Source organism: Notolepis coatsorum (assembly GCF_963971535.1).
Source record: "Notolepis coatsorum genome assembly, chromosome: 2".
NCBI lineage: Eukaryota > Metazoa > Chordata > Actinopteri > Aulopiformes > Paralepididae > Notolepis > Notolepis coatsorum.
Window position 1 is genome coordinate 61640996 of NC_140166.1, and position 22133 is coordinate 61663128.

Here is a 22133-nt window from a genome sequence, read left to right on the forward strand (position 1 = left end):
GCCCTATATGTCACCTTTGCTAACCTCACGCCTAGTACCTCAACACTGCAGTCGGGGACCCGGCCGGACTTAGCTCTGCCGGGTGCCTACTATCCAGTGCCAGTAGAATCGCACCCTCACCAAGTAGGGATAATCCACCCGTCTACATATAGAAATTATGATTAACTATGAGGTAGTTATTTAAACCACAAGCCCTTGTGAAAAAGTATCATGGTAGTATGATGATAATTTCAGCCATTGTATAATTTATAAAGTGATATAATATCACTTTTGCACTTAGATAATACCATACAATTTAAATCATGGTGGTGGTGGTAATATCTGGTAAATTCTGGTCACTAGTTACCATTATCAGAATGATGGAAATACCGTGATGGTAAGGGAGTTAAAGGAACACGCCGACATTTTGGGAAATTAGCTTACAGTCTTCCCCGGAGAGAGACAAGAAGATAGATACCAGTTTCCTCTCTGTGTGCGTTCAGTAGAAAGTTATCTGGCTGCACGTTAGCCTAGCTTAGCACAATGAATGGAAGCGGACATGGCCGGTTAGCCTTCGGGAGAGTTAGTTGGACAATGCCTATAGGCTACCCGGCACTGTCCGCTTCCATTCAAACACGGATGCTATAGGGAGCTACAGGCGTTAAACACTGATGTTATAACAGGTCAAACTCTGACCTGATTTGAGACCATTTGCATAAATAGGACAAAAACACAGGTGAAAATAGATTAAACTGCTAAATAGATTGAGTTGAAGATCATTCCGGGAAGCTGGTGCATCATAACAAAAGGCTGATTTACCAAATTCAGATTGAACTCATGGGACCTTAAGTGTAAATCAATTGATAGAAATTCAGATTGAGCTGAACCCGACGTCGGATAAATAATCCCGAAACCAAATCACATGCGCCACTACTATCCAAATCAATATTACACAATCTCTTCAAGAGCAAGTGGCGATCAACAGTGTCAAAAGCTTTTGACAGATCAATAAGTAGGGCAGCACAATGGTTCCTCTTGTCAAGTGCCGGTGGATTATTTACCAAAGATTCCAGGGCCGTCATTCATCAGCGTGACGTAGAAAATTTTCTATTTCCACACGTAAGCACAGAATTTAGAATGTGTGTACGCACAGAAATATTGGGATTTATCAACCGTGCGTACACAGGTCCTATGCTCCTCCGTGTTGATAAATACCTCTTTGTTCTACCGTCAATGCTTGTGCATAATTATCCATATATGGTCATGAAACACCCCCCTTGGGATGTGAAATAATGGACTGACCCGAGCGGAACTCTGAGAAACTCTACGGGAGATTGTTCACTGAGGCGCTGCCGAACCAAGAAGACACAACGCGTGTTATGGGATAAATAAAAGGCGGACTTGTACACGGTGATGTCAGATATCAACGGCTCCCTAAGACCATTGCTGCAATTCTGCCTGGACAGCTCAAAACACTAATAAAGACCGTGATGGAATATGACTGCCTTTTCCCGTTTTGTTTGATTAATACCCAGGGATTAAAGTTCTCCTCAATTTTATTCCAAATCGCGACGGATTTTCCGTCAATTTTCTACCTGCTGCATATGATTTCTAGAGGCATACAATCTATTTTGATGTCAGTATTGGGTAGCCTATATAAACAATAATACGAGAGCATATACAAGAACAATGAATCTCACTGCCATGTATGATGTAGCCTATACGCCATGTGTAGCCTGCCTATATGTGATCAATACAAACTTGAACTTGAATTCCATCATGTCTGTGTGCGGGTCACTGCGGGAACTCACAAGGCTGTTGTCACAATGTAAATAAGAACGTGCACTGAAAAGTTACAGTATGTAGTTGGTTGATTATTTGTATGACAGTCAGTAAACCCTTGCGAAAAGTATCCGTTTTATTTAATGAATTGAAAACATGCAGCATGCCTTTCCTCCCGGCATGCAGCAACAACATGTATCAGGCAAATGCGCATCGCAACATTGACTGAGTGGAATCCCTTTCTATTCACATAACTGCATTTGTGATGGAGCTTTGACAGCTACAGTAACAGTCTATTGCTCGATCCATCTCCAATATCACGATGGACCGTGCCGGTGGCAAAGACCCGAGGGTGGAGAGGACTTGAATGAATTCCATCATCATATTTATATGTTGTGTCTGTCCACTATGTTTGTTACTTTGTTATTACCCCCCCCTATCTACGTAAAGCGACCTTGGGTCTCTTGAAAGGCGCTATATAAAATGAAGCTATTATTATTATTATTATTATTATTATTATTATTATTATTATTATTATTATTATTATTATTATTATTGTTATTATTATTATCACATCTGTGCGGGAGCCCACAAATAGACTGTTAGTCTCAGTGAAGTTTCAACGGAGGTCATCTATTCTAACCAACAAATTGAAGTAGAAAGCATTTCGTGACCAATCTTATTTGGAAACATGACACACAAAATAATTCGCTTTTTATTTGGAACAATATTTAATCGCGTTTGGAGGTTGGTGTTCTGCGTCTGCCCCCCCCCCGTGCCAAACAAGCAGGCCAACCTCTTGTTCGCGTGTGAGCCCGTTATAATTACACTACTGTCGCTATTTTACAATGAACTATAATGAATTACGGGTCATACAGAAGTTGAACACGCCAGTGTTGAAACTAATGCACGGAAGCTTATTTCCGCGTTGAAACTAATGCATGAACTGAGCAGCGCATATGCCGTAGTAACGATATTCTACCACTGGGCGTCAGCTAAGCATGCTCAGAGCTGTGCGTACACATAAGCACGAAGTCAAGTTCAAGTTGAAATTGATGAATCCCACACTTTGCTTAGAAATGGTTGTACGCACAGGTTAAGCACATATCTGAGCGTAAGTCACGTTGATGAATGAGGGCCCTGGACTTTAGCTAGACAGAGATCATTTTAGAGATAGGACGGTAATAATTCAAATCATCAACACCACCTTTATGTAATGGAATCACATACAGTAGGTGGATTTCCGACGCTAGGAAATCTTCCCATTGAGATGGAAAGGTTAAATATATGCATCAATCACTCAGAGATAATTGGCTGCTGCCTGCTGAATTTATTCAGAAATTATTCGCTCCAGTGGAGGTCGGGATCTATGGCTTGCAGAGCACCTGCTACCTCCCTATATGTGAAAGGGGACAGAAAGAAAAGAGAGGGATGTGGCCCATGAAAGTCATACAATCAACATCCATATCAGCATCAGAATTAATTGGGATAATTATTTATGGAATAAGTGCCCAGCATCTGTGAAGTGCCTGTTAACTCATTCCCGGCCATTGGAATTCCCCGGCCTGTTGTTTAGCCACAGCCAGCTTTTCATTACACTTTCACTGTGCGTCACGTTGTTTGTAGAGCTAAATCTATATTTTATATTATAGCTATGGACACAATATCATGGTCATTTGACAGTAAGTAAAAACCTTCCGTTCAAGAACGATATTATACCAAATCCATTGGCGTTTTGTCCCTACACACGCTACAATAAAAAAATCAAATGGATATGATAGGTATTATGTTTCCTCATCGTTTCTGATTAATTGATTGCCAATAACGGCATTCGTTATTACCACAACATACATATGACATATGAAAACAATGCTTGATCAGCTGAAATTGACGTCAAATTGTTCTTACTTGTGGCCGGTGGGATTTGACCCACGACATAACCCGCCACAGCATAATGGTTCGGGGGTCCCGAAAACTATTCAATGTGATCGGGTGAAGCCCTAGGTTCAGGTTAGTAGAAAAGAGCGCCCGGAGGCGTGTTGCTTTCTAACAGCGGAGGAGTGCAAGAATGTGACAATTTGACCATGTGACCGCGGCAGCGCGAGAGAGCGGCAGTGCGGAAATAGGCTGTCTATTGCCATTCTCTAAGACAAACGCTAACCTTAACCAGCTCCTTAACAGCGCCTAAACTTAACCGTTCTAACCTTAACCAACTCCGAAACAATGCCTAACCTTAACCTTAACCATGCCTAACCTTAACCTTAACCATAGAAAGAATATTGCCATTCTCCAAGACAAACTCTAACCTTAACCAGCTCCTTAACAGCGCCTAAACTTAACCGTTCTAACCTTAACCAACTCCGAAACAATGCCTAACCTTAACCTTAACCATAACCATGCCTAACCTTAACCATGCCTAACCTTAACCGGCGAAAGAATACACGTTAAAAAAGAAAATTTGATGGGACCGCAGGACCGCTGCTCTGCCAGGTGAGCTGAGCTTCGAATGAAAATCATGGCGGATTAGGGCTACATAATGCCGCAAGCTCTGCCGCTCCGCTCTGCGGTTGCCGCGCCTGCCGCGGGGCGTGTCGCAGCCAATCAGGGAAAACGCGGAAGCAACGGCAGCACTGCTCCGCTGTTAATAAGCAATAGGCCGCCCGGAGCGTTTACAGCGTGGCACCCGATCTGGAACAGGGGTTACTGCATTCTCGATACAGCGCTACTAGCAGGATCTGGCCGGTACTGCATCTTCGGAGTCCCAGTGTGCATTTTACAGGCAACATCCAGCTCCCCGACATTGAATAGGTTATTAAAATCGAATAAAAGGGAAAACAATCTAATATACGTTTTTGGCCGTTAACCGCTGGCTCCCAATAACATATATATACGTGGTTGGCTGCGAAAATGTTAATGGCCAGGCAAATTTCATTCTGGTTAGAAATCTCACAATCATCAAATTTAATATTGATAGGTAGCGAATTAGAGGTCTTGTTTTTATTAAAATGAACTGCTTTCCAGAACTTATAGATTACTATAGATTCCATCTAAATAATAGTCGGACTCAGCTTTACTCACAGCTGTGGACATCTATTTCTAAGCTGTTTGAAGTGAAGCCACTGTTCCCAGATTGTTTAGCACGAAACCAGGCCTTTATTCCTGTCACTGAATAACGTCCATAGCTCATGCAAGAACCAAGGTGCGATTGATAAGGACCACGTTTATCAATGAGAGAGATTCCGTATCCATAGAGAAGTCCAGGACCACGATCAGAGGCCTCGACTGTGAATGTTATATTACTATAGAGTCCTCTAGGAAAGGTTGCTGTGTATAAGTGTGTGCCTTGCCAGTTTCACACAAGCTATGGGGCAGTGATGCCGATTCACAAGTCAAACACTCCAGTGGCCACAGTCTTATCAACTCTATTTGAACAGTCTTTCAAATGAGGTCTAGTGGGTTGTTATTAGCTGGGTTAAATGTAGATTACTACTAACTTCCTTAAGATGATCAGATGTGGGGCGGCTACGTGGTGCCGTGGACAAGGCGCTCACCACAAATACTGGAGACGCTGGGTTCGCCTGTTCGAGCCCAGCGCTCCACATTGCTTTCAGTTTAGCTGGTCGTCCGTACTAATACACATTGGCAGTATTAGGGGGAGGGAAACTGATAGGTGGGGATCGGGCGTTGTGCACAGCGACTCCTACAGGTCGGTTGGTGCGCCTGCGCAGTAGAATCAGGAAGCGATGGGGGCGGCGCCCCTCCAAAGCGCAGACCCCCGACGCTGAAAGATCGCGCCGCGCAGGTGAAAAAATGCGACGGACTTAGTCCACATTGCAGCCGGCTTGTGGGAGGCAAGAAACAGCGTTCGAGACAGGGGAGGGTTGAATTGGACGATACGAAATTGGGATGGGAGAAAAATAGAAAATGGGAGAAAAAGTGGATACAAAAAGAAAGATGATCAGATGTGTTATTCAGTCAATTAAAATCACCAACAACCAACGTTCCAGTCAGAATAACAAGATATTAGAAGCGTCTCTAGATTCTAAATCAGCGGATGGAGGTCTATCCAAGAATGATAGATCGTTTTCACAGTTTTTTTTGCCATGACTCGTGATCTCACAGATCACTCCTCCCATATCAAGGACAGAACAGGCAAGATTCCAGAGCTAGGTTCATGTGTATTGAGAGAAGGAGAGCCAGTTTTTTGATCCGTTAAGAGTGGGGGAAGTTGTCCACAAATGAGATCCCCAGTGAGCAACAGTAGCCGTGCAGCCATGAAGCCATGCGTGCAGACTGTGGATGCGGCTGAACACAGCGTCAGAATAACTGAATAACACATGTGATCATCTCAAGGAAGTTAGTAGTAATCTACATTTAACCCAGCTAATAACAACCCGAACCCACTAGACCTCATTTGAAAGACTGTTCAAATAGAGTTGATAAGACTGTGGCCACTGGAGTGTTTGACTTATGAATGAGTTAAGTTAAGTTCTTTTTTTTCCTTTCTCAGGGACAGTGCACATTATTAATCAACATCTTCAGTTTCCACATCAATGTAAATGTGCCAGAGTTAGCTAATGAGCTAGTTTTCATCTGTAGTCCCTGCCTACCATGATGCATGTCTTTATGGTGTAGTGAGTAGTGAGGGGTCCCAGTAGTGAGGGGGGGGAAGGGATGATGCTGAACACAGGGTCCCAGTAGTGAGGGGGGGGGGGGGGGCAGAGATGACGCTCTCTAACCCAGTGGTTCTCAACCTTTTTACACCAAGTACCACCTGAGAGCGTAGCTGGCTCTCCAAGTGCCGCCATATGGCCGACGTTAAAATACAGTCTATTCAGCTATGCACAGTTCACGCAGGAGGCAAATGTATTCCTAATATACCATTATTTATTGTTAACTTTAGTCAGACACAAGGTACAAAGGGGTAGCACTAGAACTAGCAAACTCTTCCACACAATTCTAAATTCACAATAATAAAATATGTATGACTGTTTGTTTAGACTGCATTTTACTCTCTGTCACAGTGATCTCCTGGTTGTTCCCCACCTAGGTTATCTAACTATCGCGCCACCACAACTAGAAACTCTGGCCTGGCCTGCTTCTAAGTTCAGTGGGCTGACTGCAAAAAAAATTATAATAATAATCATTTAAAAAAAAATTCAAGTACCACCAGCAGGTACTTGTACCACAGGTTGAGAACCACTGCTCTGACCTGTATCCAGAGGAGTGAGGAGTGCCGAGCGTCCACACTGGATCCATCCACGCTTGAAATCTTCCTCTTGCTTTTTATAGTAAGCCTTGCCCATGAGTTACAGTAACAGAAATCATCTACTTTAAATTCTCTATGAAATTGAGAGATTATTCGTATTTGCTTATTTGTTATGCTAGAACACCTTGATAGACAACTAGTTGAAGTTCTTTTTTTGATATTTCACCACAGATGGAAGATTTAAAATCTAATAAAACGTTTGACATTTCATAGAACACTGAATCATTCTTGATGAGGCTTGAGCTTTGGCATATTCCATCAATATTTTTATTACAATCTATTTGTGAGATACGCCTCAAAGACAGACAGCATTATCAGCTTAGGTGAGCTTTCCACATGCGCCACCGTTATTGCCAAGCATCATGACAAAGCCTTAGACCATCCACTACTCTATGTACGGTATACAAACCACAGTGCTGAACACGTTTGTGCTATTGGTCAAAATAAATTAATAATTTCATTCAAAATGTTTTTTTATTTTTTATAATACCCCAAGACTACTCTGAGTGCAGTTGCCATAGGGCTGTACCGAATGCTTCGAAGCTTCGATCATAATGTTGACATTCAAATTCTAAATCAACATTCGAATTTTTCATTTTTAATAAAAAATAAATATATATATATATATATTTTTTTTTTATATTTTTTTTTCTGTCTATTCAATCTTTTTAAACCAATGTTTTTTTTTCACAGTTGCAGTTAAAGATTAGGCTACACTAATATTATAATATTATACTATAAGACGTCACCATCACTTTCATACCAACCGTGCCTTTATTGGATTATTTATGTTGACGAAACTGATAAAGAAAGTTGATTTAATAAAAGAAAAATACTCATTTAATCAGATGAATCACTTTATTCAAATTGAGGATTTAGTAAAAAAAACGAGAGAAAAAAACGAGAAAAAAAAAACGTTTTCTTTAAATTTCTTTTTATGAAATCTTTTGTTTTAATAGACATTCGAAGCCTCGTTCGAATAAAAATTATTCGGTACAGCCCTATGGTAGACCCAGATGACATTTGGGCAGTAAATGTCTTCCAATTGCCTTTTTATATGGCAAAGCAATTACATACTCCATTATTCAATGCAGTCTTGAATCATGAATACTATTGCTGTTAAAAGGGCAACATAGTGTATTCTCCCCCCGTGTTGAATAACTTGTGATTCCAGAGAGGCACTGACACTCTGCAGTACAAACCACGGTTATGGTTTTAGATAGCAGACATTCTCTGGGGTTTTCACTTAGGTACTTACAAATGATTGAGGTACAGACAAACATATTCATATTCAACCCTAGTCCATGAGGATGTGAGACTAGTGTTTGAATAGTATAATCAATTTGATGTCATAATGTACTTAGGACACTCCTGTTGCATCGTCTATAAAACAAGAAATACAGAAACCTCAGATATTTAAAAACAACAACAACAACAACACAAACATACACTGAGCAGCCACCGACACGGCTTCACACATTGGCACAGATAATAAAAATAACATGGCCAGTGGTTGAATGAAATGACTGGATAAGCCACTCTCACCGTAGATTCAAGTAAAGGCAGGAAGCTGAACTACATCCCGTTACCAACCTATGAGTGTCCGCCTTCCTCTCCCTGGATTTACAAATCATCGACTAGACTAGGAGTTTTAGACAAGTATCTCCTGCCTCTGCCACTGATTTGTAAATCGGTGCAGACGGGGGGTGTAGGGATGGTAGGTGACACAGAAGTTTGGCACAATCAGTCCGTGGCTACGCAGCCTGGCCAGAGGAGCCGGCGGCTAGCGTTACCGGCACGGCCGAGCTCCCGCCGTCCGCGTTAACCGCCCGTCCGCCGTCCGGCTGCGGACTCTGCTGCGGAGACCGGCGCCCCCGTGCTTCTTCCCGGTGGTCCGCGCCGACCGCCTCCGCCACGCTGCTGAAACCTTCGTCCCTGCGACACATCCGTTACGTTCAAGCGTTAGTCGGCGGTACGTTAAAAATACATTCATGGTTGAGCTGCAGAGAACACGGTACTGAGGTTCAATGCTACAAAATCGCAATTCAATATTTGAATCGATTGACAGCCCTGTGTATTTAATCGCTAGGGGGACTACATTTAGCTCATTTAGCCGACGCTTTTATCCAAAGTGACTTACAAGTTTTGTACAACAAGACAGCAGGAAGGGCACAACTCTATCAGCTGAGTAACAATGTTCATCAAAGTGTTGAGTGCTACATTGTAGGTTAGTTTATTAGGACAAGTGCAGGTAGGTTAGTTAGGGTTAGAGTTATTTTTTAATTATTATTATATATATTTTCTCAGATAATTATTGAAGAAGTGTACACAGACACAGCATAGGCAGATAAGACCCGCCCCCTACACAGTCACATCATAGACAGATAAGCCCCTACACAGACACAGCATAGGCAGATAAGCCCCTACACAGACACAGCATAGGCAGATAAGCCCCTACACAGACACAGCATAGGCAGATAAGCCCCTACACAGACACAGCATAGGCAGATAAGCCCCTACACAGACACAGCATAGGCAGATAAGCCCCGCCCCCTACACAGACACATCATAGACAGATAAGCCCCACCCCCTACACAGACACATCATAGGCAGATAAGCCCCGCCCCCTACACAGACACATCATAGGCAGATAAGCCCCGCCCCCTACACAGACACATCATAGGCAGATAAGCCCCGCCCCCTACACAGACACATCATAGGCAGATAAGCCCCTACACAGACACATCATAGGCAGATAAGCCCCGCCCCCTACACAGACACATCATAGGCAGATAAGCCCCTACACAGACACATCATAGGCAGATAAGCCCCGCCCCCTACACAGACACATCATGTGTAGGGGCAGATAAGCCCCGCCCCCTACACAGACACATCATAGGCAGATAAGCCCCGCCCCCTACACAGACACAGCATAGACAGATAAGCCCCTACACAGACACAGCATAGGCAGATAAGCCCCGCCCCCTACACAGACACAGCATAGGCAGATAAGCCCCGCCCACTACACAGAATAGGCAGATAAGCCCCGCCCCCTAAAGAAACACATTTGCAATAGCTACAACCTTTTCGTGATAGACCACTCACTCATATTGCCACACCCCCTTTTAATCATTTGGCATGAACACACAAACACTATAGAGGGTGGAGAAATCTTTTTGGCCGATAAGAGCTATAGAGCTGCCGGTCGCAGCTGAAAATGACCAAGGCATGATGAGAGATATTTTTCCCCCATTTTCTTTTTTATGCAGATACAGTAGGAGGTTTTGTTCTTCGGCCGTCGACACATCTCGGTGATTCACTCACTTCAGAAGCTGTTCCAGTTCTCGCTTGATCTTCCCCACAACAGGTGGGCCCTGGTAGATGAAAGCGGTGTAAAGCTGGACCAAAGATGCACCCGCTCGGATCTTATCCATGGCATCCTGTCCGCTGGCGACACCGCCCACTCCGACGATCGGCACCTTACCTTCAGCCAAACAGAACGGGGAGAGAGACGAGGGAACAAAACATAAAGCTCCGTCCTCGTGCTCAACCCACACAGTCCATGGCGGTTACATAATGACGTGTGCAGCCGCCTGGCGGGGACATAATGACAGTCTGGTGACGAGTACATAATCAGGTACCTTTGGTACCCAACATTGTTACTTCTATACCGATACCAGTATTTCGATACCAGTTCTAAAAGGATACCGTGGTAAAAAACCTAAAAACACCAAGAAAAGTAATGGAATATATATATAATATCAGATGACAGAACATCATGCGTATGTGTTTACATGAAGTCATTATGAGCTCATGTGTTTACATGGTTAAATGGTAAATGGCTGCTTTTTTATATACCGGTAGCGCTTTTATCAAAATCGCTTTACAATTTGTTCCTCACATTTTACCCGTTCACTCACACATTCACACACCGACGGCGGAGGCGACCATGCAAGGTGCCAACCTGCTCATCGGGAGCAGTTAGGGGTTAAGTGTCTTGCTCAAGGACACATCGACACGCTGCCCGGGAGGAACGGGAATCGACCCGGGAACCTCCGGATTGCCAGACGACTGCTCTACCTCCTGAGCCACTGTCGCCCCCCAGCTAATGACATGAAGTCATTATGAGCTCATGCGTATGCGTTTACATGAAGTCATTACGAGTGAGGCTGAGACGATATGCCATTTGGAAGAATCGATATATCGGGTCAAAATTATCGATAAATAATATCGATATTTTTATTAGTATACGTTTTTTGTCATTGCTGCCATCTTTACTGTTACAGATTTCCCCATTCAAAACTACCACAGTGATCCTTCTCATTTTATAGTCGTGGTCTCTGGATGAGAGGAAAACATAAACCTGTGTCCTTGTGCTCAACCCACACAGTCCATGGCTTACATAATGACGTGTGTGCAGTCTGGCGAGAACATAATGACAGTCTGGTGAGAACATAATAGTACATAATCAGGTACCTTTGGTGAGGCTGTACATCTCCCTGACGGTGTGTGTCGACAGCTCTCGGAGGGGTCGGCCACTCAGCCCTCCCGTCTCAGAGCTCTGGGCGTCCTGCAGTGTCTCTGGCCTGGACACCGTGGTGTTGGACACCATGAGACCATCCACTCCCAGCTACAGGCAGAGAGACACATGTGCATATAGGGAGGTGTAGTGGTTACTTCCTGGTCTATAGGGAGGTGTAGTGGTTACTTCCTGGTCTATAGGGAGGTGTAGTGGTTACTTCCTGGTCTATAGGGAGGTGTAGTGGTTACTTCCTGGTCTATAGGGAGGTGTAGTGGTTACTTCCTGGTCTATAGGGAGGTGTAGTGGTTACTTCCTGGTCTATATGGAGGTGTAGTGGTTACTTCCTGGTCTATAGGGAGGTGTAGTGGTTACTTCCTGGTCTATATGGAGGTGTAGTGGTTACTTCCTGGTCTATAGGGAGGTGTAGTGGTTACGTCATTGCTGTTTCCGGCCGGTCCACCTCACAAAATCGCAACGTATTTCCCCCATTTCCCATTTCTAAATCGTCTCGTTTAAAACAAATAAAAGCATGAACATTTGCACGGTGTATCTTTCTGTGTGTATTCATCCACAATCTATAGCGCAACATGAAAATATTTGCAATTAATTGTAAAAGAAAATCGCCAAATTTTATTTCAACCAAAAATGCTTAAACAATAATGTTAGTGATAGAAGGGAACTCATTTTGTGCAAAAATGGAAAGCTTGCCAATGTTCATGAGGCAGAATTGTTACAATAGCCGATAATCTATTTTCCCAATGATAAATCCCTATACGGGTGGACCTCGCTGGCGGTCCAAAGTGACGTCAGACTACACCTCCCTATACACACGCATAGAGAATGAAACTTTATTGTATTGCTTGGACCAATAGATCCTGAAATCCTTCTAAATAATCGATCTATGTAAAGTTTGTGGCGTGATTACATACGATGTGTTTTATTGTTTTTACGGCATAGAACTGTTTATTTGTCCCCGCAAAAGTAGACCAATCAGAGCTGATGATTTCACAACCAATCAGAGCTGACAATTTCACAACCAATCAGAGATGACGATTTCACTGACCTCACATGCTGAAACTATTTTTTCATGTAACCCTTTATTTAACCAGGAAATCCCTTGGGATTAAAAATCCCTTTTTCGAGGGAGACGTGGCCAAGATAGCGCACCATTACAAAGTTACAAAAATGATAATAAATCAGAATCGCCGTCATTTAGAAATGAGATTGCATAGGTCTATGAATCGAGATTGCGGTCTTTTTACGATTAATCGTGCAGCCCTGACGCGCAGTGAAAATATGTAATGGAAACCTGGCACGTTAGCTACAAGGCCAAGACTAATAGCTGGCACTGAATGAGTTAAGGTCCCTGAGTTTGCTCTGAACAGGGTAAATCTGCCTTTTGCTAGGATGCCCCTCTAGCTCATGGAATGAACTCCAACAGTCCCCTCTGTTTAAAACCTTGATATCCAACCTTTGTCAATCAAGTTGTACATGTTTTAATTGATTGTTATCCTTACATGTCTAATTGTTATGATTGTATATGCTGTGTGATTTGATATGCCTTTTTTTTTGGCTTAACTCTATATACGTTTTGCTCATTTCTGTATGTACACTCGACGTGACTGTAAATGAGGGAAACCTCAGTTGCCGTTAAGAGTTTAAATAAAGGTTTGAAATAAAATTAAAGGGGAACTATCTTATAAATGGCCTTTTTGAGTGTTTAGCATTGTTTCCTAGCTATGTGAACTTATATTAATATGATCTATGTCTCTAATTCTCATATTGGCGCATTCTTCCAATTCTCCTCTCACAATATTCAGCCTCACTGAACTGAGTCATCAGAAAATGTGCTGATTTGTGATGTCAGAAAGACACCGCTGCATGATAATGGCGAGGTACATGATGAGCTGCACACAGTGGTTGGAGCCCAGGCTCAAAACGGCTCGAGATCTTGAGGTAGAAAAATGCTGTTTTTGAGGACTTGATTAGAAATACAAAACAATGAATAAAAAAAATATATATATTACAGAGGTGTTCCATAGACTCACAGGAATTGTGTAAAAGTGCCCAAATAGTGAAAGAAATAGTAAAATAGTGCCCCTTTAAATGAAATTAAATGAAATATTTAGGCATCATTGAATACCTCTTCAGGCATGCCAGCATCAGTAGGAGTAAAGAAGATAAAGTAAACACAAGTGTTCAAAAGCTTGTCACACTAAAGAGGACCGAATAAAAACGACATTTCTGTCATAGTTAATTTACCACCAACACCTCGCCCCTGGTCAAGAAGGCCCACAAGCGCCTCTTTTTCCTGAGGAAGTTGGCCAAACTCCACCTATTCCCTTCCATGCTAGCGAACTTTTATCGCTGTACGATTGAGAGCATCCTCACCACCTGCATCTCAGTCTGGTACGGCAACTGCACTGTTAACCCATTCAGTGCCAACCACGAGATTGGTCGGGTTAACTCGCCATGCGTTGAGTGCCAAGACCCGAGAAAACTCGGGTTTTAATCGTTATTTCTTTTATTAGCGATATCCATAAATTTTTCATCCATCCAGCCTGACGTTATCATTGGGAATGGCTCTGAGCTCGAAAAGGGCAAATACCACCGCCTATCGTCTCCCGGATGGTAATGCACATAATTGGATTGGATTGAGTGGCCATGTGCATCAGAGAAAAAGTCCGGTCCAGGGTTTCCCCATCTCTGGCAAGCAGTGTCTGTTACCATATTCACTGGGGAGGCTGGGAGCAGCTTTCGATTATGTGTTTCGGACTATAACATTGGATCAATAAACGCGATCAATATTTGGAATGGCGATCAGGAATTGGATTCATCTTTTTGCAGAACATCTGATGTGAGGTAAGGACTCTATTTTACCAGTATTGGGTTAATCGGATGTTTTTTTCATAGCGATCACAACGTGTCTGTGTGTGTGTGTGCGTGTATGACGTTAGCGCTGACCAGGTCATGGATAATCGATTTTTCAGCCCGCTTCTCTAGCGTGCATAAGTACACATATACTATCGATAATCTAGCGTTTATTTGAAAACGATGAATAAATCAGCCGAAAAATTACAACGTGTTTTGTGTATTCCACTTTATTATCGCGGAATTTCTCTGAAATTACTAGAACTCTCCGAATTCTCATATTCAAAACGGTATAAAACGGAAATGTACCAATGAAAAAACAATCCGTTTCGTACATGTTGACTGCAAGCAAGTCATTGATAAGCAAGGGGTGTTTTAGACCCATATAGCCATAATTTAAGATATAGTTTAAGCGTTCGCTAAATATCCCCGACCTCCCATTGACTAAAGCGATGGCACTCAAGGGGTTATCTGGGCAAAGGGCCGTGGCACCCAATGTGTTAAGGACCGGAAATCACTGCAGAGGGTAGTGAACATAGCCCAACGCATCACCAAGACCCCACCCCCCCCCCCCCATCTCATCAGTCTATGAGAAGCGGTGCTCACGGAGAGCACGGAACATCATCAAAGACGCTTCTCACCCCAACCATGGACTGTTCGCCCGCCCGCGGGGTACTCGCTCTGGGGCACGCTACCCGCCCGCGGGGTACTCGCTCTGGGGCACGCTACCCGCCCGCGGGGTACTCGCTCTGGGGCACGCTACCGCAGCCTCCCAGGCAGAACCAACAGGACCACCAATAGTTTCTTCCCCTCAGCTGTCAGACTTCTGAATCAAAACTCTGCTTAGCCCACTGCACCATCACTGTATACCTGTGTATATAGCCATAGCTTATGTAGACTTTATTAAAAAAATAAAAATAAAAAAGTATTCTCACCATTGCACATTGTGCTAACCATTGCACTTTACGGTACCGTTTTATTTATATGCATCTTATTGCAACCGACTACTGTTGATTGTCACATCCTGGTTGGACGTACACAATCTAGTTGCACTGTATTGTACTGTGTGTAATGACAATAAAGCGAATCTAATCTAATCTAAAAATTTAAAAAGCAACAAATGGATTTTGACCTCGGTGACGACGTCCGCTATGTCCCGCTTGTCCTGGGCGGTGAGGTCCGGAGCGATCTTCACCAGGACCGGAGGCCTGCTGCCCGCCTGCAGGGCGTCGCGCTCCTTCAGCACCTGGACGAGGGTATTGGATTGATTGATCGATTGATTTGGGAGTAATATTGGTTAAATCTGTTTTTATTTTATTTTTTTTAACTTAAATTTTTATTTTTATTTTTTCAACAACATACATAGACAACATTCATAGACAATACACAGTACATAAATTAAAACATAAAAATGAGTAAAGAAAAAGTGTGACATGGGTCCTTTGGTCCATTCTACATTTGCATTATTTATTTACATTTTTATTCATTTCCTTGTATCCTTTTCAAACCTCTGTGATGTTGTTACTTCCCCTCCTGTATTCTTCCCATTTTCCCCATTTCCATTCAAATTTTTCTTCTTGCAGCCTCAGCAGATATGTGATTCTCTCCATTTCCTGTATCCCCTCTACCAACTATATCCATTGATCCTTTGTCGGCACTTGTACCACAGTTTAGTTAAAGCTTTCTTGGCTGCCACTATCAATATCTTAATCAAATATTTGTCTTCCCCTTGGATTCCTTCCTGTGACAGATTCCCCAAATACAACACTTGGCCTCCCTGGGGTTAAATCGGTATTCTTAACATTCTAAGCTATGCTGTTTTGAAGTCACACACGTATACATCCTCCTCCTAACCCATCGCTGAACACTTTCAATCAAAAACCAATGGACTTTTCTCAAACCCCCCCCCCCCCCCCGCCCTCTTTTCTTGATCCTCCAATCACAACTGTTGATTTCCTCGGACAAACTGATTGGAGGATCAAGAAAGGAGGGCAGAGTTTGAGGTAGGCCAATTGATTCATACGGTCTAACCGTGTCCTACATGTCCATAGAAGCTATATGTCGTTAGATGCTACATGTCCATAGAAGCTACATATAGAAGCTATATGTCGTTAGATGCTACATGTCCATAGAAGCTACATATAGAAGCTATATGTCGTTAGATGCTACATGTCCATAGAAGCTACATATAGAAGCTATATGTCGTTAGATGCTACATGTCCATAGAAGCTACATATAGAAGCTATATGTCGTTAGATGCTACATGTCCATAGAAGCTACATATAGAAGCTATATGTCGTTAGATGCTACATGTCCATAGAAGCTACATATAGAAGCTATATGTCGTTAGATGCTACATGTCCATAGAAGCTACACATAGAAGCTATATGTCGTTAGATGCTACATGTCCATAGAAGCTACATATAGAAGCTATATGTCGTTAGATGCTACATGTCCATAGAAGCTACATATAGAAGCTATATGTCGTTAGATGCTACATGTCCATAGAAGCTACATATAGAAGCTATATGTCGTTAGATGCTACATGTCCATAGAAGCTACATATAGAAGCTATATGTCGTTAGATGCTACATGTCCATAGAAGCTACATATAGAAGCTATATGTCGTTAGATGCTACATGTCCATAGAAGCTACATATAGAAGCTATATGTCGTTAGATGCTACATGTCCATAGAAGCTACATATAGAAGCTATATGTCGTTAGATGCTACATGTCCATAGAAGCTACATACAATATAGAAGCTTTGATTGATTGAAAATTTGTATTAACAGATTGCAGAATGGGTACAATACAGCACGGCTCAATACACACAATTGTTAAGGGGATGCAGACCAGAGAAAGACTTTAGTCTTGTTTACATCAGGGTCCCCCATTTTCAATTAATCATAACATTATTATTGTTACAAAGGGTCAGATTAAACCGAATATATATATTTATTACTTGAGATATATTGTATAATATTTGTATATCGTCTGATATCCCTTGTATATTCTTTGTACATATACACGGAATATCCCTTTACCTAGGTACAGGCCAGACCATAATATTCGTTCTCCTATTGGACAGCGACCCCCTAGGCGCCACGGCCATACCCCCAATGTCTAGTTCAAAGTCACCGCTAAGACATGTCTCAACATGCCCAGGTTTGCGCAGTAATACGAGACAGAAATAAGGTTGGCACTAGATTATTCACCTTACGTATAAATACGGCGCAGGTGGATACAGATGCACTTAGTAACTAAAAGCTGAAGCCTTCACCACGATACAACGTGCTGTGAAGTGGGCCCGTTTTGCCCCTAAATAGAGCATTGAGACCGTGTGCGAATTGATAGCTAAAGTGTCAGAGTTTAACGCTGTATCGTCGAGTTCGACTTATTCTATTATCAAGTAATAGTCTATTATGTATAGTGTATCGTGCGGCTACCGTTCTACAGTGACCAGCATTACCACCGTTTCATCGTACCGAGCTAGTGCGCTTATCCAGGCTGGGCGGCCTAACCTTGTGCCGCCATCCGAGGAGCCCTAGACGAGAACCGTGTGGATATGTACACTGGATAACCTACACCGACGAATGCAGAGCCCTTTTCGGCTGGATTATATTGCTTTGGTCCTGTGGCTGCTGGAGCAGAGAACCGTCTACCCCCACTACCGTGTGGGATCTACCCTGTGAGGAGCCCCGTCGAGCCCGCCTCTAGGACTCAGAGGCTGGCTAGCTTTCATCCATGCTGCAGTGCATACCGGAGTATAGCTGTTGCTTTGTCTAAGGACCAAGGGATTATTGCACCGTCTCCTGTACCTGGAGTCTCTTTATTCCTAGTTGATACAGACTTTTGCTTCCGACAATTCCTCTCCCCTGCTGGCTTACAACCGGAGGGAACCCCCCTAGTATCTCCAGCTGACCTACGAGTGTACCTTATATAATTCTTATGCTACAGGTGGTATTAATTATCCCCATCGTAATATGCTCATGGACTTACGCTCTTGACCTATTCATGCACATTCTTCGCCATACAAGCGTGACTCTAATTCTCAATACTGTAATATAATATTGCTGCTCTTCTAATAAATATTCCAAACAGGACTTTCTTTGTTAAGCCGTGTTATTGTGTGGGTGTCTGTGTACTGTATGGCCAGTAATTAAAGTACATAACTCAGTAGTGGTTTAATGATACCATACTTTCAATACAGTCAGGGAATTGTACCCCTCAGTTACAATTGGTCCTTCGAGCCGGAGGAATATCAGTGTAATATCTAAATATAATATAGATATTAACCATGGCCAGCGGTGAACACTCCACAAACGGCTCTACTAAGCTAGAACGCCCGCCGCGCAGACGGCAGCCACCTCCTTACTTAGAGGACTACGCTGCCAGTCTACTACCTAGCTTTATACAGACGTTAAATGCGGAAAAAGCGGATAGTAAAAGCATGTCAAACCCTACCGACCAGGCGACCTTGCCAGTAGAGACCCTAGTGGGTTCTAACGTAACTGACCAAGCTCACGGGGGGGACCAGGAGGGACATGACATGACTATACCCCCCGACAACGTCAACGGGACGGTCCCCGGAGAGCTCCAGGATAAAGAAAGCGCTCCAGGGACGGAACCCGACCCACTACCAGAAGAGAAGCGCACCCAGGAGATAGACCTCCTCGGAGCGCGCCAGGAGAACGGATCTCCAACGAGCACTGTCAGAAGCCGATCACCTCCATCAGCGTCTTCCCCCAGCGAGGCGGACAAGATGCTGGCGCCGGCATTTATCGCCACCCTGGCAGCCTCCACTGAACGCGATCGACTCCAAGCACAGACGCTTAGCGAGCGCGAACATTCTTCCATGGAACAAGAGCGCCTCCGGGCGCAACAGCAGAGTGAGCGCGAACAATCTGCAGACCAAAGAGAGCGCCTTCACGCGCAACTCCAAGCGCAAGCCCTTAGTGAACGCGAACACTCTGCGACCCAGCGAGAGCGCTTCCAGGCGCAGCAAAGGAGTGAAGACGACCGCATACGCCTGGAGACCAGACGCCTCCAGACGGAAGAGAATATTGAAAGAGACCGCGCCGATGCCCAGCGCGCCGCCACCGATGCACAGCGCGACGCCGCCAATGCACAGCGCGACGCAGCCCAAGCCCAGCGCGAAGCAGAGCGCGACCTCGCTCACATCAAGCGCGAAGCCGAGCACGACCGACTACAAGCGCAGATAATGGAGCAATTGATTGCCAGGGCGACACCCCCTCCCTCCGCACGGAGCTCCAGGGCATCGCCAAGACAAGGGTCTAGGGCACCTTCCCCTACCCGAGCAAGCGACCCGGAGCCCGGCCAACAGAAAGAGCCTATCCACGTCTCCGAACCCCCTCCCCGACCGGTCCATGCGAGACCCAGCAACCGGGAAGAACCGGCCTACGCCGCCGAGAGACTGAATAGACGATTGCAAGATCTAGAAGACCTAGCAGAGGAAGAGGAAGAGGAAGAGGAGGAAAGTCAAGCCCACCAGCAGCATCGTACTCCACAGGACCAGGAGGTCCAGTACAGCCCAGACTTTACCCCCGAGGCCCTGCGTTACAGATCCCCGACTCAACTCAAGGGTGAGTTTGACGCACCGCCAGCCCCGAGGAACAGCACCTGGGTACCCGGGCTTTGGTACCCACCAAGTACCAGCCCACAACGACACGTACGGGGAGACTCGCCCAGGAGGCCTCTCCCCCAACGCTCACCGATGTGCCAGCCATCCATGGCATCGTACCTTGGCACACCGACGTTCCCGGATTTCACACACGAGGACAGAGCACAGTACACGGAACTACGGATGTGCTTAGAGACTATGATGTCCGATGTCCTCGATGAGACGTACAAATATGCTATCCTCCTCAAGCACCTGAAGGTGCCCAGAGCGCATAATATAGCGCTGGCATATTCCAACTCAAGTACCCCATACACCGCGGCTCTAGTAGCCCTCGACCAACGTTATGGACGCATATGGGACTACGTGATACAAGAGATAAGGAATATTGACCGTCTCCCCCCAGCCACAGACAATCGCTCATTGGATGACCTCTCTATCAAGGTACAATCCCTGGTAGGGATGCTGGGGGCACAAAAGGAAAAGGGTAGGCACGAACTGTACGCTAACTCTAATGTGGAAAGGATATTAGAGAAGCTCCCTCCCGCCCGACAAGAGCGCTTCAGGCGGCAAAGAGACCACCGTGATCCCAACGGTCCCGAGCCATCCCTCCTAGACCTGGCCGACTTCCTCGCGAGAGAAGTCAGCAGCCTACGACTGGATACGTTCGTGCGGAGTGGACCAAGCCCCAGAGAGGGGCCTCGGAGATCAAACGATAACCGCAGGTTGGTGACCGTCATGCACCAAGCCGAATCAGTACCAAGTAACAAGAACCACAGCACCCCCTCGACGAAAGAGAAGTGGAAAATTGTATGCCAGTACGGCGAGAAAGAACATTGGCTGTCACACTGTGACGTGTTCAAGAAGATGACCGCCGACGAGGTGAGTCAATGGATAAAGTCCAACCGCCGCTGTTACCGCTGTGCGCGCAGCCATATGGCAGTTGAGTGCCGCTTGAAGAAGAGGTGTAGTCGGTGTGACGGAGCCCACTTGGACGTCTTGCATGACAGTAACAGGAAGAAACCCGCACCCTCAAGCAGCACCAGAGTAAGCGTCATGTATATTGACCCCGCCAGCAGCGGGGGCTCCCGGGTGCTCTTGAAGGTGGTCCGAGTGACATTAAGCTACGAGGACAAGGTCATGGACACTTACGCCGTCCTTGACGGCGGGTCAGAAAAGACTCTCCTCCTCGCATCCGCTGCAGCCCAGCTGGGTCTGCGGGGGAGCGAAGAAACGATGACGATTCGTACTATAAGAAGAGACCTGAAGACGATAAAGGGTGAGCACGTCTCCTTCACTATCGCAGCAAGCGGGCAGCCAGAGAGGCGGTATAGGATCACTAACGCTTTCACCAGCCAAGACATAGGCCTGTCGCGGTACACCTACCCCATCGCCAAGCTGATGGACAAATACGTGCACCTGCGTCAACTACCTATACCGCTCATCGACGGCGCCACCCCGACCCTGCTCATAGGATCCGACCACGCACACCTCATCGTCCCGACGGACCGGGTCCACATTGGGCCCAGAGGCTGTCCAGCAGCAGTCGAGACCCGCCTAGGATGGACACTACAAGGCCCCCTCTCCAGGTCTCCCAACCGAACAGCAGCCACTCGCTGCCTCCACTCCAGAGTGACAGAAGAAGACACCACCCTCTTACAGCACGTCGAGAGGCTATGGACACTAGAGACAATGCCCTTTAAGAACGAAAAGAAACACATTCGTTCCAAGGAAGACATTTATGCCATAGCCCTCCTCGAGCAGGGGACAAAGAGAGTCAAAGTCAATGGAGTGATGAGATACGCAACTCCACTCCTGAGGCGAGAGGGTATGCCTACCTTCCACGCCTCAAAAGAAGCGACGGAGCGATATCTACTGAACACAGAGCGGCGCCTAGCCAGAGACCTTGCTCAAGCCACTGTGTACCGCGCTGAGATTGACAAGCTAATCACAGCGGGACACATAAAGAGGATCGTATTGTGTTTAACTGCAGCTATCAGATCGGATCACAAAATCTGAATAAAGAGCTCTTGCCCGGCCCAACACTCGGCCCCTCTCTACTAGGCGTGT

At 45.0% G+C, this 22133-nt stretch overlaps 1 protein-coding gene across 1 annotated transcript in view; it reads right to left on the reverse strand.

Annotated features, from left to right (window-relative positions):
- Positions 1-7283: 7283 nt before the first annotated feature.
- Positions 7284-22133, reverse strand: part of dhodh (dihydroorotate dehydrogenase) — a 39850-nt gene continuing 25000 nt past the window's right edge. Inside the window, exons 6-9 of the mRNA XM_084336809.1 lie at positions 15556-15669; positions 11507-11660; positions 10355-10514; positions 7284-8965 (exon numbers count right to left, since the gene is read on the reverse strand). Of these exons, the coding sequence (XP_084192935.1) occupies positions 8785-8965; positions 10355-10514; positions 11507-11660; positions 15556-15669 (609 nt within the window). The 3' untranslated portion in view covers positions 7284-8784. The remainder of the gene's footprint in view (positions 8966-10354; positions 10515-11506; positions 11661-15555; positions 15670-22133) is intronic.